The sequence below is a fragment of the Peromyscus maniculatus genome, chromosome 4 (assembly GCF_049852395.1).
Source record: "Peromyscus maniculatus bairdii isolate BWxNUB_F1_BW_parent chromosome 4, HU_Pman_BW_mat_3.1, whole genome shotgun sequence".
Taxonomy (NCBI): domain Eukaryota; kingdom Metazoa; phylum Chordata; class Mammalia; order Rodentia; family Cricetidae; genus Peromyscus; species Peromyscus maniculatus.
This window is the reverse complement of record NC_134855.1, coordinates 58,167,616-58,195,526: the sequence shown is the minus strand read 5'-3', so window position 1 is coordinate 58,195,526 and position 27,911 is coordinate 58,167,616. Positions and strand designations below refer to the sequence as shown.

The window sequence follows — 27,911 nt, the reverse complement described above, 5'->3', positions numbered from 1 at the left end:
TATTTCCAGGTCAGGATGGAATGACCCTGACCTAATTTGGACACTTACCTGGCTTTGCTGGCAGACTTAAAAGGACCAAGAGTAGACTGCCACACACTGCTGCACTGTCCTCTTGTTAAATCCTTGGCTGTTATGTATCATCAAAGACTGTCCCATAAGAAACAGTGTGTCTTTGAAACAACTGTACACCCAAGAAATTCCTACTGCAAGAACTGTGGGAAAACAACTAATTTAAACTTTAGAATAATTATTACACAACCACCTCATTTGGTCTATGTAACCTGTTTTAAAATCTTGTGTGTCTATGGACAGGCACATGCACGCCACAGCATGCCTGTTTAGGTCAGAGGACAGCCCTGGACATTTGTTTTCACCTTCTGCTTTGTTTTGAGACAGGGTCCTTGGCTTCCAATCTCACACAGGGATTACATAAGTACACTAGCACTTCATCTGGCTTTAGCCAGCCTCTCAGATCCTGATGCTTGCATGGCTAAGTGTTTTACCCATGAGCCATCTCCCCAGCCACTAGAGTAATATACCCTTGAATAAAAAGGTATTAACAACCCAGGTGCCCCCAATACAGTCTGACTGGCTGTACACAGCTTGCCCCGCAGAATCTGCTCTGGTATGCTGGAGTGAGCTGCACACAAGAATGGTGTTGCTGAGGGGAATGGCACTCCACATGTGGTACTCCGCAGAGGCGTTCATATTTAAACATCAATCTGCCAGCCAGTTTTGGAAGATCCAGCAACACTGTTATGAATGGACAATGTGAATCCGAGGTGGGTCACCGTATGATCCTAGACTTGACCTGATGTCCAGCAGGTCCTAGTTTCAGTGCACATTCCATAGGCATACAGCTTAAGCAAGTAGTTACTGTTTAGTTTACTGCCTATAACACGTTTATCAAGTATAGGGCATAATAATAGCCAGCCATCTATGCACTATTTTCACGAGTTTGTGAAGGAGGGTAGTCTGTAGGCTCCCTTTGTGTTCTCTACTGCCCAGGATAGCAGTGTGCTGACTTAGCATACTTTTACTAAGTACGACTTCACTGGGCATTCATTTGGGGAATTTTGCATCAACAAGGCATTTTAAAAAGAAATTCTATGCCGGGCGGTGGTGGCGCACGCCTTTAATCCCAGCACTCGGGAGGCAGAGGCAGGCGGATCTCTGTGAGTTCGAGGCCAGCCTGATCTACAGAGTGAGTTCCAGGAAAAGGCGCAAAGCTACACAGAGAAACCCTGTCTCGAAAAACCAAAAAAAAAAAAAAAAAGAAAAGAAATTCTAGTCTTTCAAAGTTCAATATATGAAAGGCTTTTGCCATTATCTATCAGTCATGATTCAAAAAGTTGGTTAGGAATGGTAACTTACATGTACAAAACAAGATCTGAGTCAGGGAGCTGAGTGATAAACACAGGAGAACCTGACTGGATTAGAGCAGAAACCAAAGTGCATTGCTTTCCCACCAATCACACCTCTGACATAACCTTTATCAAGACAGACTACAGAGTGTGGTAAAGTGATAAAAATCTTCCAAACAACAATGATCTTCCAAAGAATTTTAGAAAAATCATTTGTCTTTATTCATTGGTGTCTTTGACCATCCCCCATATTATGAGAATTAATATAATTATAGGTCACTCAACTTTTTGAGTTGCAGGAGAAACCCTGTGACCCTTTGAGTCCAAACAACTGAGAAATGGGAAGAGTTCATCATGTGTTTGATATCAGTAAAAATAACTTCAGTTGTTATGGCAACACTTTATCGAAAAGACAGCGTTTGACAGGAATAACTGAGTAACAGTGTCATCATTGCCACATTAAAACAAATCCAAAATGACTGTTCCTATTTGAACTGTGAAGATTGAACAGGAGTAAAAACCACAGCTTTATGAATAAAATCAATATGAATGATCGAAACAGAGAACCCAGAAGGCAAATGTGTAAATATCAGGAAGACACCTCAAACAAAACAAAACAATCAGTAGGAACATCTTTATGAAAGCAAACAAACGAACGCGTGCCCTTTAAGACACGGGGCACTAGGGCTTATATTTGTGACTCCTATGCTGTCCATTTAATTGTTGTAAATACTTTTCCTTACTTTGTTCTAGAATCATAGTTTACAAGATTTTTACATTTACTGTTGTGATAAGTTAAGAACATCTCTTCAACTCTTACAAGAAAACAAAAGGAGAAGCTCTGTATATACACTGTATATAGTATGAAAAATGGGTGCATTTTTATTTTATCATATTGTGAAAGTAGTCAAAATAAAATATATGGTCAGAGGCAGAACTTTTAGAAGGGCTGACTGAAAAACCAAGTCACTTTCTTTCAGGCCCCTCATAAAATTACAAGTAAAAACCCAAATCCACTTTGTACAGTATGAAGATAACACATCCACACGTAGAGCCAGGTGTCCAAACATCAGTTCTGGTAGTCAGCAAACTAGTCCTTTGACTGGACTTGGCCTAGGGAATATTTCTATATGGCCCTGAGCTAAGAATGGTGTTTTTTATTTCTAAAAGGATTAACAAAACAAAGAACCATATGTGGCTCCAGTGTCAGATGGCGCCGCCCGGCTCTCCACAGGAAGTGTCTGCAAACTACAGAACCACACAGGTGCTCAGTCTGCACAGGGCAACTGCAAGGCCAAGGTCATGCGCATCTGCTGCCTCAAGAGCATCTTCATGTTTGGAAAACAGACCTTCTGATGTAATTTTCCAGATTCTTTTTTCTTAAAATTTTTTTCTTCAACATCATCAAAGCTCATCCTGTATTAATATAAAGGTGATTAAGAGAAAGGTATTACAAGCTAATCAATATCTTACTTTCTTTCAAATACTCAATGTTCTTACTGAATGGAGTATCACACAAAATACTCCCTGCTTAATTAACAATGGAAATGTCATAGTTCTCACCTGCATGTAGGTATGGTAACTAGTGTGTCATATTCCCTAAATGTTAACACTGTCAACTTGATGGAATCTAGAATGACCTGGAGAGAAACTTCGGCAAATGCCATGGGGGTTATCACAATTACATGATTGAGATGGGGAGACCTTCTGCCATGACAGTGTTATTTCCTATCAGGGACGCTGGACCGTGTAAGATGGGGAAGGGCATTGAACAGCAGCATGCATTCATCACTGTTTCCTGACTGGGTGTGATGTGACCAGTTGTTCCAAGCTCCTGCACACATGACTCCCCGCCAGGGTGGATGTGTCAGTGAACTGGGAGGCAGAATCACTTTTTTTTTTTAAAAAAAAACCTAAGTTGCTTCTGTCAGAGTATTTTATCACAGCAACAGCAAAGAAACTAAGATATTAAGTGATATCTGGTATAGTCTTTATCTTAATTTCAGTTATGGTATTTTGGTTTATGAGGAGTAATGCATTTAAAAATATTAAAGTAACCAAATCATTAGAAGAACATGTTTACTCTAGACACTAAGAAGACATCTCCTCTGCCCTTTAGATGGGGATAACATGATCGTGATACCACATTAGTCTTTCTCCACCTAGGTCTCCAGTGAAATGCCACACAGAACTTGTCCACAAAGCCTGACCCTCTCCAGAGGCTGTGCCTGTCTCTTCCTCTTCGGCATTGGATGAGAGAGACGATATTAAATCCTACTCAGAGCACCCAGCACTCACTCGTCTGCTTCTCAGTATGCCCAGAACAGACTCAAAGGGGACCAAACCAATCGGCTAGAGGAGAGCCCAGGCAGGACTGCAGTGCTGATGGGAAGTCACAAATTTAGGAGCAAGGGATTATGGTCTAATACATATTCCTCCTATACCAAGCACAAAAAAACCTTTGCTATCTAAAATATGCTGAAGTTCTAGAATATTCACTGCTAATAATTCAATATTTTGTTTACACTAAACAACATTTAAATGGCCATTAGCCATATCACTATTTTTAATAACATTACTGTATAATTTTCTTTTTAAAAAATTATTTTGGAGACAGGACCTTATTACTTAGTCACTGGCCTGGAACTTATGTAGACCAGGCTGGCCTCAAACTCAGAGATTTGCCTGTCTCTGCCTCCTAAATGCTGGGATTAAAGGTGTGCACCATGAAGTCCAGCTTGTGTATTTCACATACTCAAAAATGAAAGTGCAGTGGTATACTCAAGAGTTATACCACTATTTTCAGACATTTTTCTGCACTTCAAAGCCAAACTCATAGTAAGCCATTATAATTTCTATCCTCACACTGCCCTGCCAACCACTAACCTGCTTCTTAAACATTCCACACATACAGAACCATACAATATGTGGCCCTTTGTGACTGGCTTTTTTCAACTAAGCAGGTTTTCAAAATTACCATGTAGCATGGATACATTCTTCACTTTTTAGGTTGACAAGACTCTACTACATAGGTATGCCACATTTTGCTTATCTACTCTGTTTGTGGGTGACTTGTCTTTCCCTGTTTCTGTGTATGAGCGATGTTGCTATGTACATTGGAGGCCAAGTTTTTATGGAAGAAACTTGATCATTTTCTTGTTAAATGGTGAGTATACAAATTTCCAAGCATTTCATTATCTAGAGGACATAATCTTGGCTGTCATATTTCTCCAAAGTGGAAATGTTTTTGAATGTTCACTTCTTCATGGAATGCATACTAAGAATACCCTTGGCAACCTGCCAGTCACTAGTAGGCCTGGCTCTTACCTTATTTCTCTTTCCTTGGCTTTGGAGAGTTTCCAATTTTCCATAAATTAAGGCAGCAATAGTTTTTGCATCTCTGGAATTTATTTGCTCTTCCCAAATACTTTTCTAAAATTAAAAACACTCATGTTATCTTTTAAGTACTTAAATCAAAACATGACATTTCCACACAAGAAGCTTGCTTTCTTATGCCCGCAAGTTCTTTTTTTCCAAAGCTGTTTGAAATTCGAGTTTCTTCACGTTCATAATGCCGCAAAAGCAGTAACCCGGACTCAAAGGCCGGTATTAGGAGCAGTGTTATGGGAGCACAAAGTGATTTCTAGGAAAAAGGATTTTTATTTGGGGGTGTACATACAGAAGAGACTGAGCTGGGGAGGCAGAGCACTGCTTAGCCTTCGGCACCCAGAAGAAAAACAACAGGGACAAGTCTTCCATCAAGCTCCCATCCTACTTCTTTCAGGAGTTTCTCACAAATAACTGAGTAGACAAACATGTCTTCATTTGTCTTCTGAAGGATCAATGTTCTTGCTAACAGATCATGGGTCTGTTAAAACCATCTTACTACCTGGGAAGACCCTTATGTGGTTTCAGTTAACGCTTTTGCCAGCTGTAAGATGCAACCTTTGAGCCAGTGATCACAGCCCTTGGTTTGTTGAGCTTTTGGTTAGAGCTTTGGTTTGACTGAAAACCTAACACAGCTAGGCACTGTGGTACATGTCTTCAATGCCAATACTCAGAGGCAGGTGGATACCTGCGAGTCCAATGGCAACCTGGTCTACAAAGCAAGTTATCTACACAAAATCAAATCAAACTGACTAAAAAAAAAAAAAAAAAAAAAAAGTGCACATTGGTAATGGTGCCCCCAAACAATTATAACCAAGCAAAGGACCCTACTTGTAATCTAAATCCTTAGTATTCCTCAAAAAAGGCTTGGTTACTAAGTTATTTCAAAAGCATTATAAAATAATTTCCTTAAATTTTTTTTCTTGGAAGGGAACATTTAAAAAACAAGCATTGTATTAAAAAGTAGGAAATATAGAACTTTACAGAATATTACTTTGAATTCGACAACACATATTAATGTTTGGTTAGGTTTCTTTCTATTTAGAGAGCACAAAGTCTGTAAGGCAACTGACAGCAAACAGACCTCTGAGAAAACCCTTTAAGATCCCTCCACACACCACAAAAGAAGATGTTTCAATCAGACGTATTTTAAAAGATGAAGGGACAAACTAGAGAACTAGAAACCGCATAATGTTTGGCATTTGGCCTGCTAAAGGAAGGCATGGAGCAGAAGCCTGTACATACCTTTGTTCTTTCATACTGGTAAAATTTAACACTTGGGTAGGCTTTGATACCAGCTTTCTGGCATGTTTGGGGGTAAGCCTGGCAGTCCACTTTCCCAGCTTTCACTTTTCCTTTAATCATCTGAAAAACAACAAAAAAAATCCACAGATCTTGCCATTTTATCTTTGGCATAAACTATTTTGGCAATTACATAGCCAACATAATATATTTCAGATCTTTACGTATTTAAGGACTTGTTACATTTAAAACCCAGTTTAATTCTTCCAATTGAAATGAGATCATTTCTACTTTTCCCAAGCCCTTTAAGCTTCCCACTAGCTGCCATCTGTCTGATATAAACAGTCTTTGCTCAGGAGCACCTTGAGGCTTTAACTCTGACCCCTACCTCCTCCCAGCCACCCCACTTAGCCCACCACAACCAAGCATCTGTCTTTAATACTAACTGGCATTCTTTGTCTAGTGCACGGCTGACCAGAGCATCTAAACTGCCCAGGTCAGATTTCACTCTTTCTGTATTGTCAAGGTCAACTCTTACTGTTTTCCATGCCTTGCAGATGATCACAAAAGGGGTTTTCTCTCATTACCAGCATGCATACTGCCATCTCATCCCTCCAGCATCATCTTTGTGTGACGTACTCTTAACTGATCTCCACTGTTATCATTCCCATCAGCTTTAAGGCCACAGCGATCTCTCCTTGATCCAATCAACAGACACTTTCTGGAATTCTCCATTTTCTTCATGTGTGCTTTAAGCCACTGCCTATGCCTGCCTCCTGTCTTTCCTGACTTTACTTACAGTTCCCCAGCCCCACCAAGCACAGTGATCTCATTCTTTACCCTGAGGTTAGTACATGGCACCAGAGCCCCATCTTTGGGTATTTTCACTATCAACAGTCTCTCAGTGAAATCTTACATAGTCCTATGCTGATGAATCTTCCCTTGATTTGGTAATCTACTCTACTGGACTGCTCTTTGTGAATGCCTCCAATCACCTCAAACACAAAGTATCTGCAATTAATTTTTTCCCTTTGTGCTAGCCGTACCCTCGGTTCCTTTCACTTCATCTGTCTACCACAAACAAAGTTCTGCTTGTCCTCACAGCTTTCATTTATGTCCCTTCTTCCCATCACCACTCTCCTATATGATTTGTGTTACCCTTTCCAGCTCTGGGACAATCAAAGTGTCTTTGCTGTCTCTGGTTTGAGCTTGTGGCTAATGGAATCAACACAAGCAGGGAGACAAACTTTGGTTAGCAGTAGGACAACAATGTGTACACACATAAACACACATACTCATGGACACTCGTAGTTTGTCATTAAATGCTTTTAATACTAGCACTTGGGAGGCAAAGGCAGGCAGACCTCTGAGTTTGAAGCTAGCCTAGTCTACATAGGGAATTCCAGGTCAGCCAGCATTATAAAGAGAAACCTGTCTCAAGAAAGACAGATTATAGTTATAGGAACAGATTTCTCTTTTTAAATTGAGAAATAAATTTCAAGAACTAAGTTAAGAGTTAGTTTACAATGTTTTAACCAATTACTAAAACATGTATGTGAGTAAAATTTATTTATTTATCTAACTAGATAACAATACTTACTCTAGCCAAGAGTTCAAACTCTGGAGCGAAGTTCTGGCAAGGTCCACACCAAGGAGCATAGAAATCAACCACCCAGTGAGTCTTCCCTTCTAAAACCTTCTCGTTGAAAGTCTGAGGTGTTAGATCTATGGATGCTTGGGGTAAAAATCTGCAGTAAGGGGATCAAACAGCATTTCTCATTATATAAAAGCAAAGCAAGAATTCTATGGCAATACCACGAACATTCCTAAGTTAAAAATGGTTCAAAGGATAGTGATGGAATGAAGCTTGGTTCCACCATCATAAATGTTATCCTTCCCAAATATTTTAAATACCACAATCCTAACTCACAGAAAACTAGGCACATGAGAAGACAAACAGCTTTGAGTCAGTGTTAGTCAAGAATATGCATAATTACTCACCCAAGACCCCAGCTTCTCAGAGAATAAGCATCCCTATTCCAGCCATTGTAACTACTGAAAGAAGAAAAAAAATATTAAGTTGTAAACAGTATTTGCTATTACTGGATATGGTCAAGAAACTATCTTACTGTAGCAATTAAAAAAAAAAGTCTTGACTGATTAAAGTCACCTAGTATCTCTTTCCACAAAGTAAATTAAGAGTTACATAACTTCAAATATATTTTTCATGAGTCTTTGTATCCCCCTGCCCCCAAGTGGCTGGGAATTAACCCAGGACTGTACATGCTTTTGTGATTTCTCCATAGCTGATTCTTTCACTTTTCAAAGAGAAACCCATGGCTCAATTTTCACTTCTTAATCAAGAATGTGTTTTTTTTAAATATATCTACGTAGTATAGAATAGGTGGACACTAGGGCAGTCCTGGGTTCAAGTCTCCGACTCGAACCCTAGCAGATGAGCTACGGAGTCTGATGTGGCAGTCCCTTCTCTGCAGTAGGAGGGTACAAGCCCTCCCCACCCAGTGTAAGAATAGTGTAAACGATGCAGGACAGGGCTGGACGGAGCTGGGCCAGGAAGACTTAATAAACACTAGTTCCTCCTCTCAGCTTCCTGACTAGAACTTAACTAGTCTTATTGTTCAGTTTCCTCATCATCTTCTGAGGGCTCATCTACTGGTGACCTCCCAGTACATGTATGTTAGGCTAACTTCAATGTTAATTGTACAACCAAGGGATTATAATAGATGTCTTCAAATTTGAGAGAATACTTACTGATACTGATAAGCTTTATTTGACTTTTGGGGATAAAATCTTATCTCAGGGTATCTTTGAACATTTTCTTGGGTACAAAAAGAATGATACTGTTGGCAGTCCACACTGCCTACATTGATCAGTCCAGTTAATGTCTATAAAAGAACAAAAGTCAACAGATGGGTCAATGATTGAAATAAAATTATCTCTATAACTTTAAAGTGAAAAAAAAAAAAAAAGATGTGTATGAGTGTTTTGCCTGCACTTGCGCACCATGTGTGTGCACTGCTCTTGGAGGTTAGGAGAGGGCATTGCAACCCTGGATCTGGGACTGAAGATGGGCCAGAGTGTCGGCTCCTAACTGCCGAGCCACTCTACAGCCTCAGGACAAGGTTTCTCTGTGTTAAACAGTCACTGGAAAATGAGTCTTTTACTGTTCATCACTGTCACAGGAACAACGGGGAAAGATAAAAATATGCCATTTAAACTAATGACTTTGAATGTTATAATTCTGTAATTAAGAACTCCCCACAGTTATTGCAGATGAAATAACTGGCTCATTTACCATGTGGGAAAAGACATTTAAAAAAATTCAATGTTAGTAACCAAAATATAATCCAGTATTTTTTTAAAAAAATTTTTTTTTTCTAATGGAGGTAGTAAGTATTATCTCTGACTCACATTCAAAATTTTTATTAGAAGAGCATAAAAATACATAATCTTAAATGTTAAGATACAATAACTCACTTTAACTCCTGAGTTTATTTTTATCTGAGGTATAAATATGAACTATTGATTTCATTTTCCATTCTAGTATTTAAATAATTTGCTTTCATTCAGTATTTTATAACACGGTTTGTTTATAGGAAATTGATATAATGTTTTACTGTTTGAGGTTATTTTCTGTTTTTTTTTTTTTTTTTTTTTTTTTTTTTTTTTTTTAAATTAAGTTTTTGTTTATTATGGAGACAGAGCTGGGAGCTTTGTGGCCCAGGAAAATCTTGGATTCCTGATCCTCCTGTCTCAGCCTTCTAAATGCTAGCATTATCACTATGTACCACCACACCTACTGACTAGGGCCGGCTATTTTTATAACCCATATTATTATGAGGAAACAGTTATCTGCAAGCTCTAAAAAGAAAATGACAGAAAAATTTAAACAGAAAATTAAGATGACCTCAGGGCTAACCCTGGCAGTATTTTGGTCAGAAGTGTATTAGATGGTTCACTTAGTGGGCAGGGACAGTGGTGTGGTCTTAACAATTCAATCAGGTCTGTATAAATTACCCAGTTACAGGCTTATCAGGTTGGTTTCAAAAGAACTGTTACCCCAGCATTTCAGCAGTATAACATCAGACTGTGCTACTATACCCGGGCCATTCGTTTCCACTCTGGCATTAAGACCTGACAGGGATGACACCACGGAGAATAGAAATCAACCATCCAGACTTCGTCATGCTTTCTCTGTTTAACTAGTTCATAGAAGGTAGTGGGCGTAAGAGAGACCACTGAAGGGTTTCTAAGATCCTAAAAAAGAAAAACCAAAACACTATTATTATATATACCAAGTTTTTCATGTATTTCTGGCAAGTTACCAGGGTATGTCATTTAGAAAGTTCCTATTTTAGAGAAATCAAAAGACACTTAAGGATATTTAAAAGAAATCTATCATGAATTGCTTTAAAAAGTGAATTACCAAATGTACCAACTTTGGATTCTGCCAGTCAGTTTTCTTAAAAGATATATTTTCACATTAGCATTGAAATCACTGTAAGCTGGGAAAAGGGGTATCTTGGAGACTATCGGTAGATCATATAATCAAGTTCTAGGAATAATCCAGATACCTACATAAGCCACACATATCTGTTATGCTATCAGGAACAGAATGTTTAGGAATAACCATTTAATTATTAACCCAAAGCCTACTACTATTATTTTTGATATTTAAATAGAGAAGCTATACACCTTTCTTGAGATTGTATATTCCAAATGCAGTTTTAACAGAGCCTCAGCCTATATCATACGAACTAAAACATTAGTTTCACTAAGACAGCAATCAAAACACAACACAACATATTACTTTGGAGGAGGACAGAGGAATAAGATGGAGTAGAATGGACACTAGTAGACAACAATAAGCTACAAGTTTTCAGTTCTCCGGAAGCCCCTGTAATGATTCTCGTCAAAGCTGAATGAAAACCAAGGAGATGTGTGGATGCAGGCAATCTGTGCTAACAATGCAAAAGCTTTGTGCAGGATGCCTGGCCTTGATGCTGTGGATGAGAAAACATTCTTCTGCATTGAGAGAAAACAGGCAAAAGGGTGACAGACTTCATGGGAAATTACAATTCCACATATTCAATAGCAATGTCTCCCATGTACAAGACACCTTAGTAGGTTTAAATTAAAAAAAGAGAAGGCTTAAATTAAAACAAATTCTTTTCAGAAAACAATCTTCTGGCATAAAAAGAGTAAGTCCCAATACAGTCACCCAAAGTATACATATAAACAGAAAGATTTCTAGCCGTAGTCTCTAATTAAAATACCTCTATGAACTCCAAGATTTGTTCCGCAGAGTGGTGTCCTTCATACTCATGTATACTGGACTGGTTGAATACCACTGTTGTTGGATAAGCTTGAATGTTATACTGCAAGGAAGAAGACATTCCTATATCTTACCATTTGTTTCAATTCTGTACAAATTTTTTAGATATATTTATTTTTTATTTTATGTGTATGGGTGTTTTGTGGGAATGTATGTATATACACTGTGTGCTTCTTGGTGCTTGAGGAGGTCAGAAGGGGGTGTCTGATCCCTTGGAACTGGACTTACAGATTGCTGTTTCCACCATGAGGGTGCAGGGAACAGAACCTGGGTCCTCTGTAAGAGCAAAGGTGCTCTTAACTGCTGAGCCATATCTCCAGCCCCTTTAACAAGACTAAAACTCTACTATCTTCTTGGTGACTGAAGAATGCTGGGTTGGACAAGCTTAACAAAGACAATGCATTACAGCTTGTGTAATGAATAGCCAATCTTTATCTATTAAGGTCCAATGGCACCAAAGCATGGGAAGGGAGCCAGAGTAATTGGTTAGTATGCACTTCATCTTTTTGCTCTCTTCAAACTAGGAGCGAGAGCCAGTGACACAGCAGTCACTTTTTCTAATGACAGTACTGTAGTCATCCTAGAGGGTGATGAGCAGCAACATAAAATAGCAAGAATAAATGAACATGACTATATTTTAAAGAACTAAGAGCCATGCTCTAAGAAAATGGTCACTTTTATTCTTTACTCAAGACAGTTCTCATAGCATAAATGTTTCATTCCCTCTTCACAGTTAACATGGGCACCAGCCCTGGGAGCATTTCGTAGTTTTTAAAGTTACAAAGTGATTTCCCTGTCTATGGATGTGTGATCTGCTGTAGCTGATCTATGGGTCTTAAAGTTGATAAGAACTAATTATTAAATAGAAAATTTTAAGATTCATAATTCTAGAGAACTTAGCAACATTATAAGGTTTTGCAAATGTGTGAATTCAAAGCATTTATTAGGTTAAGAGACTAGCTAAAACTTTACAAGTTCTTATTGTCTGCTGAGCTCTAGCCACACACAATCTCATTCATCTCTCAGGACAATTTTGCTCAGTAGTCAACATTACAAAGCCTACTTTACGTACCAGGCCACTGAGTATTGAGGACTAAGTGACTTGCTCATGGTAAGCCAACGAGATGTGCCTGAATGAGGAATCCTGGCTTATGTCAGGTGAATGTGATGCTAGCTTTTTAATCCTTACACTTTCCTTAATTGTTGATAATGCAGTTACTTGAGACAAAATATAGAAAAACCAATGGGTTCAAGATGAACTGCCATTACTCATGATGATTTTACAACTTAGGTTGGCATCTACTTTCCAAATCACATAAAGGACATGAGACACCAATGGCTCTTTTTATTTATTTCCTTAAAACACACAAACAGCCCCCTCCAACTTACTTTAATTTCAAACACACTGAAACTTAAGAGAATAACCTCATAAATGCCTACATAGTTCCCCCTACATTTAATGACTAATAGTTTTTGGCCATACTAGCTTGTTATTGACATTGTTTTCTTTGGTTCCAATCCTCCCTAATCTGCTGAAATTAGCAGGTGTCCAATTCACTGGTATTTTAAACTTCACTACATGTACATTATCTTAAAGCAGCATACTGTACTGTTTTGAATATTTAAAGACTCTTCTCTGATTTTTATCATACTTAATTGCTGCTATGTAATATGCCGTTTTCATTTTATATTGTTTTTTTTAGTATTTACTGAAGCTGGTAAAGATTTCTTTTTCAGTGCTAGGGTTTTGAACCCAGGAATTAAACATCCAAGGCAAGTGCTGTTCACTGAGCTATATCCCTAGCCTGGCTTACCCATTTGTAGATGCTCTAGTATTTCACTGTGCCATTTCAGAATACTGTTAGATTTCTAAATTTCTTGTCAATCTGATGGGTAGGGAAGATATCAAAATTTTGATGTAACTTGTATTTTCTAGTAAAGTCAAACATTTACCTATTCTATTATGTATTAAAAAACAGGCTTTCCTTTCCATCTTTTTCTTTAACATTGTGGTTTTTGAGTTAAACATTTACCTATTCTTTATGTATTAAAAAATACGCTTTCCTTTCCATCTTTTTAACATTGTAGTTTTTGAGTTAAAACATTCCTATTACAGAAAGAAAACAAACCATTGTGTATTCATATAGCTATGATCATCATCCACTCATGGCTACTCTTATGACATTTATACCTCTCCCATGTCTGGTTTATTCTTACCCCAACATGACAAAGTTTTACATCTTATTCATAACTACCAGAGTATATTTAAAATATAAAATGTTGTCACCCACATAACCATATCGTCGCTTTCACATCTTAAAAATGAGCAATTCTTTTCAATTGAATATCCTGTCTGCTTAATTCAACTACTCAAACTGACAAGTATAAAGAAATCTAAAGAATAAACTTGCATACTGCTAAAACTAAAAAATATGTTACAAAAGTATAAAGCCTTAAATAAAATGGAAATTTATGTATTTTATGAGTCAAATAAATACATGTCTAAGTTTGGTAAACAAAGCTTGTATACAGTCAACCTTCTACAGATCTATTTACAATTCAACTACAATTTACTACTTTGTTGAAATGGTTTCGACATTACTACTATAAGTAAGTGTGCATCTGAAAAGTTGTTTTAATACTGGATGGTCAAAGTCTGTCCTGGTCTTACCATGTTGCAGAGTCCTTCATGAACTGTGCAGTCTAATGTACCAACTTTGAGCTGGCCATAGAGCAACGTTGATGCTTTCCGTAACTCTGGCAAAAGAGCTCGACATGGCGGGCACCACTGGGAAGAAAGGGATGAGCATGAGCAAATCAACAAAGGAAGAGAAGCACTACACTGTTTCTGCTAAGTGACGCAAAAGCCATTCTGCCTGTACCCTCTGTCCTGGCAGTGCCCAGGAGAAGCGGAGCCCACACAGCTCCAGTACTGATATTCAAGTTGTCTAGAAACAAATAAAAATAACTCACCGGGGCAAAGAAGTCAACAAGCCATGGTTCTTTGTCACTTGCAGGGAAGTTTTGAGGTCCAAGTGTGGTAACATGGGAATTAACACTTTCTTTGGCAAAAGCAAGAATATCATATAGAATCTTCTTTCCTATAAATTGACAAAAATTAAAATATGTACTGTCTTCTGTTTCTAGAGAAACATTCCAATTTTAATACTTAAAATATTCAAAGAACAAAGAAGGAGCTATGGATGCACTGGCTCAGTACCCTCACCTTGGCTTGCTCTACCAGGAATCCCCTTCTATTGTACACTCTTTTGTTTCTTGCACTAGTTAAACGACACGACCTCTGTGGAATGCTTTCTCACCATCGTAAGGACAATAATCCCTTTAGTATTCTCTTGAATTCAAAAATGTATTACAAACTGTCCAGTGGAAAAATGTACTTGATATTTGAAAGTTAATGAATCTGAATTAGAATGGGTCATCATCTCCAAACCCCTCCGTGTTTCTTTTTTCATAGTCTCAGAGCAAGCAACTGTTTGTTACGCAGTTGTCTAAATGAGACCACGAGAGGATTCTTGTCTGCTTGTTCCTGTCTGACTGTGTCCACCCCGTCTCTTACCTAGCATCACGCCCACTGTTACTGCTGCTGCTCAGTCTAGCCTCCTGTAACAGCTGCACTAGTATTCTGGCCTCAGCCTTCCTGAATGAACCCAGTTTCCTTCTGCTACTACAGTCACCCTTAAAAACAACAACAAAACCCAAATTTAAACGCACTTAATGATTTGCCACAGCCTAAAGAAGAACATGCTTCTTGGCTTGGCAGAAGATCTTTCTTAACTACAAGACACTCCATTTTTTCATACCTTCTGATTTATTCAATAGTCAAAATTAAGTTGAGCACTGAGTCAGATACATTCACATTGCCATGGCAAACAGAAAGAGGAAGCTCTTCCTTTTAGTGTCACGGTACAACAGAAAAGGCAGGTGACCACTATGTACATACGAAATGACAAGTGATTTTGTACTCTCCTGCCTGTTTTCTTTAGCGCTGTTTCTTGAATTGCTTCATGAATTTTTCTTGCTGACCACCCCTGAAAGGTAGTCCCAGTCACTGATTCTCTTCTCTTTACTCACATTAACTCATAGTAATGCAGGCCTTTACCATTAATATCCAACTTAATGTCTTCATTTTTGGCTTAAATTTCTTTACTGAAGCCAAGGTATGCATGCGCTGCGCGCGCGCGCGCGCGCGCGCGCGCGCGTGTGTGTGTGTGTGTGTGTGTGTGTGTGTGTATTCAACAGTGAACTACACATTCTACTTCTTGTCAACTCCTAATCCAGCATCTTCTGCCTCACTAAAGGTCCAATTACTCCAAGTCCAATTCACTAACTAAAATTAGGACACTTACCTGACTCCTCTCTGAATCCCCTACATCCTAACAAAAACTAAATTAACTGAGTTTCTAAAAGATTTTAATCCGTCTACTGACCTTTGTGTTTCTCTTGGCTACCATCATCTGTCTATGGCAGTCCTACCCTTGGTGACCATGCAGTCTCTGCAGTCCTTCCTTCCAATGTTGCCTCCCACCCACACTGGGCAGCCAGCGACTTTTCTAAAACCAATCATCTCCCTGCTTTCCCTCAGGATGAAATTCCAATGCCTTTCCCCAGAAGATCAGAGATAATCTTTGTCTTAGTCTTCTCTCAACAAAGATCTTTCTCATCTTTTAAGTGCTGTTGGTCTAAGATCAACAGGGCTCTCTTATCTCAGGTCTGTGAATAAATCTACTGGGTTTTGTGCTTGGAATGTGTTTTATCACCTCTTCTACTGCTAATCATTGTGTGTACTTTACATCTTAACATGGAGATTGCTCTTTCAGGGCTTCCTCTAATCTCAGAAGATTGTTCAACCTCAGTTTCTTTGTAAGTACAATCTACACTTACTTACTGAAGGCCAGTTCCCTTCCAAGACAGCTCAAATGAGATTTACTTTATGTAAAAGTGACCAACAGAATATGGGGCTGTGATCTCCTGTGTTCCTTCTGTCTTGCTTTCTCATTTTAAGATGACTTATTCTGGGATTAGTCAGCTACCACACTGTAAGCATCTAGAGTGCATAACATGGTGAAGAACTAAGGCCTCCTGTGATATGAAGCTTTCTGATTATCCCACATGCCATGCTGAATCCTGATGCAGTGGCTACAGCCTCGTCTTCAGATGACCTTCATCTACCTTGACTGCAGGATCATAAAGAAACTAAGATAAGTTGTTCCCAGATTCCTGAAGACCAAATAGTTGTTATTTGGGTAAAAGATACTACTTCACAGTCAAACATTTAAAATCTGTCCTTTACCTGTATGCTTTCTCTCCAAGTCTATAAAGTTTTTTAGGGCAGAGGTTAAATAGAGCTCACATTATTTTCTATTTTGTGTGTTTTACTTGGGACACAGAGATGCTGAGTGCAAGGTGCATTATAGTTATTAGTAACATAAAGGGAAGTGCTCAAAGATTTAGTGTGCTTCCTAGGGTAGAAGAATAAGTTTTCAAGGGTAATTTGAAGTTTGCTAAATATCTGGAGGAACAGGAAGGAATAATTATAATTCAGGAGGTAGAATTATGTGTGATGGCAGAAAGGAGTGAAAGAACATGGCATGCTCAAGAATTCAAAAGTAGTTGAAGCTAAGATTATTTGGAGGAGCAAAGGTGGGTGATGAGGCGAAGAAAACAGAAGAAACTGGTATGAATGCACCCTGTTCATTTAACAACTCTTCACAGAGTTCCTACTACATGCCTGACATTACTCTAAGTGTTGGAGACAGAGTAGTGAGGCAACGCCATTGCTGCTATATACTAAGGAGTGCGAGGTTCATTCTCCAGAAGACTGAAAATGCAGAACAGTGTCAGGAAAATGGTATGCTGGGTACTGAGTGCAAACAAGAGAAAGAAGCAACTGTGACAAAGGAGATGATGGATCCAAGCAAGGCAAACAGAACAGAGACGGTGTGAGGAACACTTCAGAGGCAACATCTGTACCTCCAACCTGGGCACAGTGGTGTAACACCAGTGTGTATACCTGTAACCTTAGCACTACAGAGGCCGAGGCAGGAAGACTGCAAGTTCAAGGCAGTTTGAGCCTGAGGCACAGTAAGTTCAGGCCAGCATGGCTCACAGTATAACGTACTGGCTGTGAGGCTCTAACAAGCTTAGGTTTTAGAGTTAGACACTTGTGCATGTTAAAAATCTCCTTTGTCTATGCTGGGGGCAATTATTTAACACTTTCAACTTCAGTTTGCATCTTCACTGGAAGCTGTGACTATGACAATGATTCAGCTGCACACGGCCCTTTGCTGACTGGCAAAGAGAACTTGTAGTCGGGGTTATCTTATCATACCTTTGTTCACATAGTTCCTTTAGCCCAGTGGTTTTCAACATTCCTAATGTGTGACCCTGTAATACAATTCCTTATGTTGTGGCGACCCTAACCATAAATTTTTTTTTTTGCTAGTTCATATCTTTAATTTTGCTGTTATGAATCATAATGTAAATATTTTGGGGCAGAGAAGTTTGCCAAGGGGGTCATGACCCACTGCTGTAGTCTAAAGGGCCCCACTTCTTTTACTTCTGTATTTGCTTTAAGTAGCTAAGCAGTTCATGCTCAACTCACATGTTGACCCTGACCTATGCCACAGACAAATACCTTGGATCTTGTTGAGATTTACATAAAGCGGCCACTGAGCATTTTTCATGTTTTCCCTAGAGATCTTTCTCCTGGGCCTATCACACTGCCATCCAAGCTTCTTGAGAAAACAGCTTTTGTCATTTGAATGAGAATGGTCCCCATAGGCTCACGTTTGAATATTTAGTTTCCAACTGATGGAACTGTTTGGGAAAGATTACGAGGTGGCCTTATGGAGGAGGTGTGTCATTAGGGGTGGGCTTTAACGTTTCAAAAGCCCATGCCAGGCCCAGTCTCACTCTTCTCTTTCTTCCTGCAACTTGTGGATCAGATGTGAGTTCTCAGATTCTGCTCCAGCAACATGACTGCCTATCTGCCGTCTGCTCTTTGCCATGATGGTCATGGACCAGTCCTCTGAAACTGTAAACAAGGCAATAAATGCTTTCTCTTCTAAGTTGCCTTGGTCATGGTGTCTCTTTACAGCCACAGAACAGTATCTAAGACAAGAATTCACGTCTTATAATTTTAAAACCTCATACTTAAAGCAGTGCCATAATAAGGGGATGCAAGAAAGAAGCATTTCTTGACTCAGTAGCTGTTACCTATTGAACTGCATGCCTTTCAGGACAGCAGAGACAAAGCCATTAGTGAAGTCTGAGTTCTAGGGCAGGCAGGGTTGGGTAGCTGAGAGGCTGAATGAGGCATGGCGACAGCAGGGGCTGCTTGCTTTGCCCATAAACCAATCCCCACACAGTGATGGGTCACCCTCAGATTTTTTTACTGAAATAGTTATCAAAGTGTTTTTAAAAAGACCTTTAAAAGAAGAATAAGCATAATAAAATAACTGTATGTAATGAAAAAGTCTCCCCCCATATTTGCTAGTGAAAGAAAAATTTTGATAATAATTATGTATACAAAATATAAATCGTAATTAGAATATTTCTATTTGAAAGTCAATATGCGTTTCTGTCATTTTTCCTAGTCTCACTGTGATGGGTGGTCCCTAGTTGATGGTGCTGTTTGGGGAGGCTTAGGGAGGAATGGCCTTCCTGGAGGAAATGTGCCACCAGCATGAACTTTGAGAGTTTAAAGCCTCATACCATTCCCAGTTTGTACGGTTTCCTGTAGCAGTTCGGGGTGTGAGCTCACAGCTATTCCTGCTGCCAGGCCTGCTGCCGCCATGTTTGCCTGCAGTGATAATGATGGGCCCTTCATCCTCTGGACATAAGCTCACCTAAACCCTTCCTCCTGTAAGCTGCCTTGGTCATGCTGTTTTATCAGCAAGAGAAAAGTAACTAACACACTTACCATGATGAATTTCATACTCTTTGGTTCCTTGTCCTTTAAATACTGCTAGACAGGGCTGGAAAACGTAGAGATCAGAACAGATGCCTGGTGCAGCAGAACAGTCAAACCTTCCAACCTGGGAAGCAGAACACTGAACTGAATAAATAATATCTTATACAATTTTCAAATATTCATAAAGATAACTACCCCCAAATAACATTAAAATTCAATGGGTTATAAAATGAAGGGACAGAAATGGTTCATTTATATTTAATACTGAACTCAATAAAGAATGCTTCCTAGACAGTTTAGAAACCTGCAGGAAATTTCCAAGAAAATGTGAATTTCTTTAAGAAAAATATCCTTGTAGAGAATGTAGGGGCAATTTCATCTTGTGGTAGAGCAAAAGTAACTTTACAAGTGAGGCACATCAAAAATAATGCAGAAAAAGGATAATGTTCCCAGTGTCAAGGAAAATAACACAAATAACATAAGCAAATAATAAACTAAGGAGGGAAATGTGGTGTTTAAGACAAAAGATCCATTAAAACAACAATCTGATAGACTAACATCTGACCAGGAAGAAGAATGAGCCAGCAGGACTATCAACAGAAAGTAGGTAAGAACTGTGACTCACAAATTACATTCAGGGGTCTGAGCAGACAGCTCAATTAGTAAACTGCTTGCTGTGCAAGAGGCAGATCTGAGTTCAGTAGCCAGCAGTCCTAAGTTTGAAAGACAGCAAGGAGAGGCATATGGAGTGTTCAGAGGGAGGGAAGGGAAAGAAGAAATACTATAATTATAATCTCAAAAATAAATAATAAACAACAATAAAGCCCGGGAACAGTGATTTGCACCTCTAATCCCAGTGATGGACAGGCAGGGACAAGAGGTTTGCTGGGGCTCACAGGCCAGCTGGTCTAGCTCAATTGGCTAATTTGAGGTTCAGTGAGAGACACCATTTCAGAAATTAGGTCGACAGTGATGAAGAAGACATACAATGTTGACTTCTGGTCTCTACATCCACTTATGTACATAGGACTATATTCACAATCATTACAGTTTAGTGGATGCTACTAATAAGCATCCTTTATATCAGCATTACCACAGACTATATATCACAAGCAAGTATCAACAACTTAAAACAACTAGTATTATAAGCATCTCCTCATTACAATAAAGTCAAAGTGGAAATCAAACCATGGGGAACAAATATATGGACAATGAACAAAATCATCAATGGGTCATTTAAGAAATGTAACAGGAAATGGAAATGCTCCACAACTGGGCATAGCACCAGAGCCTACAATTCTAGGAGTCAGCAGAGAGAGGTGGGGACAAGTTCCAGAACAGGTTGTACTACAGCAAGGCCCTATTTGCTTGAAACAAAGCAAATGAAAACATTATCTAACAGACCAAAACCAAGGGGACAGAGCAATGGTAAGAGTCCACAGCATTACGTCTATTACCAAAAGTAGCAGGGAGAAGACTACACATGTACTTCAAGGACCACAGACTCCTATGGGGTCCAGGCTGGCCTCTCTCTAACTAGTTCAGGATGACCTTGAACTTCTGACCCTCCTGCTTCAACAGGGATTACAAATTTGTGCTACTGCCAGGTTTAGGCACTACCAGGGAATCCAATTCAGAGCCTCATGTACACCATGTAAGCTCTACCAACCAATGGCATCCCAGACACTAAAGCTGTTTTTCAAAGAAAAAAATTGACAAACCTTGAGCCAAAGTGACCAAGGACAGATAAATAAGGACACACAGTAGCTAGGCAAGGTATACTTTTTTTCCTTACTTGAATATGCTCATTTTTAAGCAGGGTTTTCAGTTTCTTCAACTCAGGATCATTTACATTTTCATTTTTTCCAAAATGAAAAAATACGAGCCAGCGATGATGTGCCAAACGATCCTTGGAGTGAGAAAGAAACATCAGTGTCAGCAAGGGACTAAGGATCCAGTGTTTACTTCTGTGACATACAATAAAGTTTAGCTATCCTACCCATTAGTTCAAAGTCAACTGTACTCTGTATTCGTAGTAATAATGCTGTGTACAGTACACAATAAGAGATAGGTCAGAGTTAGAAAAATCCTAATGAAATGGTTGTTCCAAGAAAATAATATGACTTTAATAACTTAACACTTAGGGTAGGGCTGGAGAAGTCAAAGATTTTTTAGTTTTAATAAAATATTTAGTAAAAATACTAATCCAGAGCTAAGTGATGAACAGAATAAAAAGATTGAGTCTACTACTACCTGTGCATTTATAAACACTCTCAAAAGGTGCTTCCTAAATCCTAGTGAACAACAGGGCTGTGTAATCAGACCTGAGGTTGCTCTGTCATTCATATCCTGCCTTTCTGGTCCCCTCCAAAGCTCAGTTTCAGGGATGTGTAGGTCTTTTGAATTAGAAGCACCATAATTTCAGTAATCAGAATCAAACCCAGAATTAACTAATATATAATCCTTCGAATGCTAATTTTTAATCTCTCTAGCAACAAATAAAATATATTGTTAAAATATTAAGACCTGCTGGTATGTAAAATGAATAATTTTTTTAAAATAATAATAATAATAATAATAATAATAAAAGATAAGTCAGTTCCCAGGGCTGCTGCACACTCAAGAGCTGTAGCTCCTGTTGCCGTGTTGCTTACCTGACTGCTGGTGAGAGAGAGAGAGGGAGGGGTTTTTGTGTCCTTCATCCCACATAAATGGTAACTGCAGTGGTGACTTGTTTCTCATCAGTTAAGTACACCATGTACACATATCAAATCTCACATGGTATACTTCAACTATCTATTTTTATTTACAAATTAAATATTGAAAAGAAAACAAATATTAAGACCCGCAATGTTGCCAATATTTACTGTTATTGTAAAAGTATTACCTCTAATTTATCTGCTGGAAGCAGTTCAAAGTCTGGGAGATGATGTATGATTTCCATGTATATTTCCTTAGCATCCAATGAATTAAGAAACTAGAACAAATGAACCATACTGTAAACTTTCTAAGTAAATAGTCATTTATTATGTTTGACATCTTATTTCAGTTGCTATAAAGTTTTAATAATAAGTTTTAATAGTCATGTTAGTTAAGCAATTTTAAAAATTATTCCAAATGACAGTGTTTTAAAAGTACGCCATATTTTCGTAATTATTAAAGATATTGTATAACTGGATTTTTTTTTTTAAAAAAAAAAGTCTATTAGTATGCATGTGTGTGCACACACCTACCACACACATAGAGAGGAAGAAGTTATGTCCTATTGCCTTTACATGGGATCCACACAGCAACTCAGGTCCCAGGCTTGTGCAACAAGCACCTTTACTGAAATATCTTGTCAGTTCATTAGACTGTTTTTGGTTATGAAGTGTTAATTCAGTATGTAAAATTTTCTGTGGTGATCCTCTCTGCAATTTGAAGTGAATTCTATGTCATCAGGAAAATATGGTTGCTTAATTTCGGTTATAACCACAATACCCATGCTTCACAGTCTCATAGGATTTTTAATAGAACACTTTTAATATTACAGTATTTCTATCAATATGGACTTAGAGCTCAAAAAATGATTATGGATGTTTTAAGAAACCAAATCCCATAGGTAGGAGTTTTTAAGAGTAAAACATACGACAAAGATTTCTTCAAACATGTCTGAAAGCCAAGTTTCTTCTTTACAAAACAAAATGCTTAAGAAAGCAAACACACCGCCCATCACACCTGTAACACCCTCATCTCTGCCTGTATTTTATCCTAGAACTCTGTGCTGTCTTTTCAACGAAGTATACGTAGCAAAGAATGCAGTAAGAAAATGTACACGGTATTAACCATAGAGTTAGTATTATGTATCTTTACAGTTATCAACCATTTATGTTTAATAATTCAAATATTACTTAACTTACTAAAATCCCCTTTAAAAACCTGCAGGAACTATCATAGAATACATTTTACTAGCGCTAGGCATGAAAATGAACAAATGAATAGAAACAGTACGTATAACACTAAAACGAGAAAACTTAGTTTTCTTTTCAATTTCCTAAATGTGCCTTTATATTAAAAATTATAGCATAAAGTCTTTTTTTTTTACATTTATTTTTATGTGTTTGTTTGCGTGAATCTATGTATGTGTATTACATGCATGCCTGTTGCTGGAGAAGGCCAGAAGAGGACATCAGATCCCCTGGGACTGGAGTTACAGACAGTTGTGAGCCACCATGGGTGCTGGGAATGAAACTCAGGTCCTCTGGGGAACAGCCAGTGCTCTTAACCACTGAGCCACCCCTCCAGCCCTGCATAAATAGTCTTACATAAAATAATTTTTGGCTAGGGAGTGGGCTTATAATCTGACAATATGAATTGGAGAAAATTGCTGCAACTATTCCTTTCCAAAAAGATAACTAAAAAAATACAGAAGATGAACACACAAGATTGTACAACACTGCTCATAGCCATGAAAGTATACAAATAAATATGTCTCAAAACAGGATGCATTAATCTAAGTATGTCATAGTTAATAGATTATATTCAGAAATTACTTCTAAAAGGATGTATGGACATTTTAAAATAAAGTAATATATAAATGAATAATTAAAATAATACAAATATAGTCACAAATTTTTTTCTGATACAGTGATAAAAACTATCTACTATTTGATCCTATTTATAAAAAGAAAATCATATCTGCACCTATCCATTTCATCTGAACATACTAATAGAACATACACAAACATCTATTTGTATGTATATTGCAGGGACCACACACATGCATTCTATATATTCGGCATTTATCAGCAAATAAACTCAAACTTATAATACACAATACAATAAAGTAGGAGAAAAACAATGACAACACACATGAACAAATTATGGTGTCCCATACATAGAAGGTGTAAGGGAGAACGTGAACGTGGGAGGGAAAAGTGGTGAGGAGATAAGATCCAAACATATTATTTGCATGCATGAATATTAAATATAAACAGAAAAAGAAGAAAAAATAGGTTATCTCAGCCTCAGCCAAGTCTCAAGATCTATATATTCAACATTAAAAACTACAATTAAATGGAAACCAATGAAAATTCATGACAAAAATTTCTTTCACTGTACTTAAAATACACTACATTCCTTTGTCATTTCAAAGTATAATAGTCTTAAACATAAATGTTGGTTTGAAAACAATCCCTATAACAGATTTTAAAACTGAGTAAGAAACACCCAGAAATTGTGGCAAGTAATGAAATGTCCTACAAATTACATAAACCAATTAATTTCCTTCCACATTGCTCACAAAATATTATTACCTTTCAAGGCGTGCATGTGTCCAATTACATGTAAGGAAAGTGCCTTAAAATTACACATACCAAAACACTGGATTTGTCTCTGTTACTCAACGTGGCCCCAGGAGGAAAATAGGCAGTGGTACTGGCCGTGATGTCCAAACTCTTGCAGAGGCTGTCCTGGGTGTCACAGTCCACCCATCCCACATGAACAAGACCATCCTAAGGGACAGACAGTGCAAAGAAATAAAAACACCATGGTGTAAAGGAAAGAAAAAGGTCAATGAGATTTACCTTTACTTAAAAACTCAGCTTTTCTATTACAAAGTTAAAACTTTTAAAAAATAGTACTCTACACAGTCTTCTGTAACTTTGAATAATAAAATGTAGTTTTCTCAATATTAAATACCTACTACATTAAACATATACTCTTACTTTTTTTTGGGGGGGGGGGTGTTGTTTTTCAAGACAGCATTTCTCTGTATAGCTCTGGCTGTCCTGGATCTCGCTCTATAGACCAGGCTGGCCTTGAACTCAGAGATCTGTCTGCCTCTGTCTCCCGAGTATTGGGATTAAAGGCCTACGCCACCAATGCCCAGCCTACTTTTACATTTTTTTGTATACAAGAACTATATTTTTTTATCGTGTTATTTTAAACTAGGCTGTTCAATAGTCTCAGATTGAAAAAGCCTAAACTCTGACTTGGGTAAGCTCACCACCTTCAACTACCCTTCCATTATCATGAAGGGCATCAGGTGTTTTCTGCATCTACACTTAAATCAGCACCCTGCCAGTCCTCACCTGTTGCTGGTTGAGCTCTTGTAAAGAGCTCCAAAACCCTACAAGGCAAGTACATTGCTTGAAATGTCAAGTTACTAAAAAAAAAATTCTAGACTAGGCAAGCTGGTAAACAGAGAGAACTGACGTCTATTTAATTGGGATTCCAGAAAGACAAGAGAAAAAACAGGAAATAAGTAAAATAACAGCAGCCAAACTGAAAAAAAAAAATTAACCTACATATTCATAAAGTCCAACAGTGTTAAAGCAAAACAAGAAAATGGCACCTATGTGGTAACAAAACTTCAGAGAATTAAAGACAAATGCCCTTTGTCTTTATATAGACAGATAGAAGCAGATGGCATTACATGTGAGCATCTGTAAATAAAAATTAAATTGTACAAAAAGATACACTATTCACTGGGGAGATAGCTAGCATACTCAAAGCCCTGGGTTCAGACACCAGCACCACATATAGACACAAAGATACATTCAATTTACTGCATAGAAGACTTGTGAAAGCCCACATAGGACTAGCATAGATAATAGCAAAGTTATAAGAGGTAATGAACGAATCTACATTAAAGGACTCTTGGCCTTGTCTAAAAAAATGGATGTCAGAGACTTGTTATCATCTTTATGGTATACAAATTACAAAGAAAGTTAACAATTCTTATTTGTATTCATATAAGGCTCAAAACATAAGAAAAAGTTAGCCAAATTAAATGGAGAAATTGAAATATCCACAATAATAATGAGGCATCCTGAACACACTAGGCTTGTCTTAGTAAATTCTATGTTTCACAATGGTGAAATTGCCTAATGTATATCTCAGGGCATTATCTAATCCTTAAGCAAGAGATGACTTTGATACATACATACATACATACATACATCATATATACATACGTGTACACACAAACACAAACACACGCACGCACGCACGCACGTTGGTTGTTTTAACATGCCACCCCCCAAATTAAACAGTATAGCAATGAGGCAGATACAAACCTCATATAATTGATCTACTATGTATACAAACCACACCCAATCAACACAATCACAGCTGACAATCTCCCAGCGACAGGGGAGTTTTCAGTACTACTAAAGGATAAGCATCATTCACAGCACATCCCCCACCACAACGTGAAGTCCTCAGAAGAAACAGCAGTCTAAAAACTGAGACAACAAACTCTAATTTAGGAGGATTTTTTATACATTTGTAATAGATAGAAATAAACCAGAAAAAAAAGAAGAAAAAAAAAGTGGTGGAGGAAAAGGTGAACACTGCAAGAATACTCAAAAGGGCTGAGAGTTGCAAACGCCAAGAATGGCTTTGCATAGTAAATGGAATAGAACAGCTCTGAACTATAGCTAACTTTTCCTGGTTTGGTCTGACAGAATGATTGAATGCTTTTGTACAAAAATCAGAGCCTTAAAAACAAGGATTTGGTGAGATTGTAAAATGGTGTGCCACTTTGGCAAAACAGTTTGGTGGTTGGTCAAAATGCAAAACATTGTTACTCTGTTACTCAACAATTCTACCCTTAGGAATATATCCTCAAACTACTGAAAATGTGCACCTATGAAATATGTACATGAAGGTTTACAGCAGTGTGTTGCTAATAGTAAAAAAGTTAAAACAACTCAAATAGCTATCAAATACTGGAGAGAAATAAAATATGGCTTATTCATACAATAGAATATTATTAAGACATAAAAATGAATGAGAAACTGACAGATTAAATGACTTTGGTGAACCTTCATAATTTCATTTGTAGATCTTTCCATTTCTAATTTATAAATACATTTGGGGTTATAAATTATAAATATACTGCCTCCTGTCAACATTGTATACTTCTATTTGATGATTTCTGTGTCAAACATTATATGGAAATGTTTCCAAGTATTTTCTGTATTAACTGTGAATGAATAGAACAAAATAAATTGCCTGTGATGGAAAAGAAAAAAAAAAAAAAAAAAAAAAACAAACTCTAATTTAGGAATGACAAAGAAGCTAGTATACCACTGGTGGGATTCATACAAAATAAACATGGGAGAGCTGGAGGCGAGTTACAGTGAAAGCACGTAAACACTGACTGAACACAGCTAATGATTTAGAAGGACACTTCAAGCTAAAAATCACGTCTACCAGAAAAGAAGATCCTACATATAAGTAGGATAAAGTGTTCAAGAAACAATGAAAGATATTTGTTGTCAATTTCTAGCTGTACTTCTTACAGGGTGACAGCTTTATAAAAAAGATGGATGCTTACCAACATGCCACTAAGCCTGAGTCGTGTCTGTGACGTCAAACAATCTGAGGGAAAAATTTTATGAGGCTGTTTTAGTTTTAATTCTGATACCCACTCCCACACCCATGTTGTTTCTAAGGCAAGTAACTGAGCTGTACTGGTAAATATGGATAGGTTTAGCAGGTATATTTGGGGGCCCATCAAGTAATCTCTGTCTCACACACACCCAAACCCAATCTTTCATTCCCTCTCCTTAATTTCTGAGGATTTCCATCTATAGCAAGCATCTCTTTAGGTTTTATCCTCTTAGTAACAGTCTCCTTTGGC

At 37.9% G+C, this 27,911-nt stretch overlaps 1 protein-coding gene across 2 annotated transcripts in view; it reads right to left on the bottom strand.

Moving 5' to 3' along the window:
- Positions 1 to 1,562: 1,562 nt before the first annotated feature.
- The window catches only part of Dnajc10 (DnaJ heat shock protein family (Hsp40) member C10), a 39,164-nt gene continuing 12,815 nt past the window's right edge, over positions 1,563 to 27,911 (bottom strand). For both annotated transcript variants that reach the window (XM_006997455.4, XM_042275552.2), the window contains exons 9-23: positions 27,606 to 27,649; positions 24,637 to 24,774; positions 22,170 to 22,259; positions 21,078 to 21,191; positions 19,292 to 19,406; positions 14,323 to 14,450; positions 14,021 to 14,137; positions 11,291 to 11,392; positions 10,116 to 10,271; positions 8,766 to 8,899; positions 7,995 to 8,048; positions 7,594 to 7,741; positions 5,997 to 6,116; positions 4,692 to 4,796; positions 1,563 to 2,780 (exon numbers count right to left, since the gene is read on the bottom strand). In XM_006997455.4, coding sequence (XP_006997517.2) covers positions 2,769 to 2,780; positions 4,692 to 4,796; positions 5,997 to 6,116; positions 7,594 to 7,741; positions 7,995 to 8,048; positions 8,766 to 8,899; positions 10,116 to 10,271; positions 11,291 to 11,392; positions 14,021 to 14,137; positions 14,323 to 14,450; positions 19,292 to 19,406; positions 21,078 to 21,191; positions 22,170 to 22,259; positions 24,637 to 24,774; positions 27,606 to 27,649 — 1,577 coding nt within the window. In that variant the 3' untranslated portion in view covers positions 1,563 to 2,768. The remainder of the gene's footprint in view (positions 2,781 to 4,691; positions 4,797 to 5,996; positions 6,117 to 7,593; positions 7,742 to 7,994; positions 8,049 to 8,765; positions 8,900 to 10,115; positions 10,272 to 11,290; positions 11,393 to 14,020; positions 14,138 to 14,322; positions 14,451 to 19,291; positions 19,407 to 21,077; positions 21,192 to 22,169; positions 22,260 to 24,636; positions 24,775 to 27,605; positions 27,650 to 27,911) is intronic.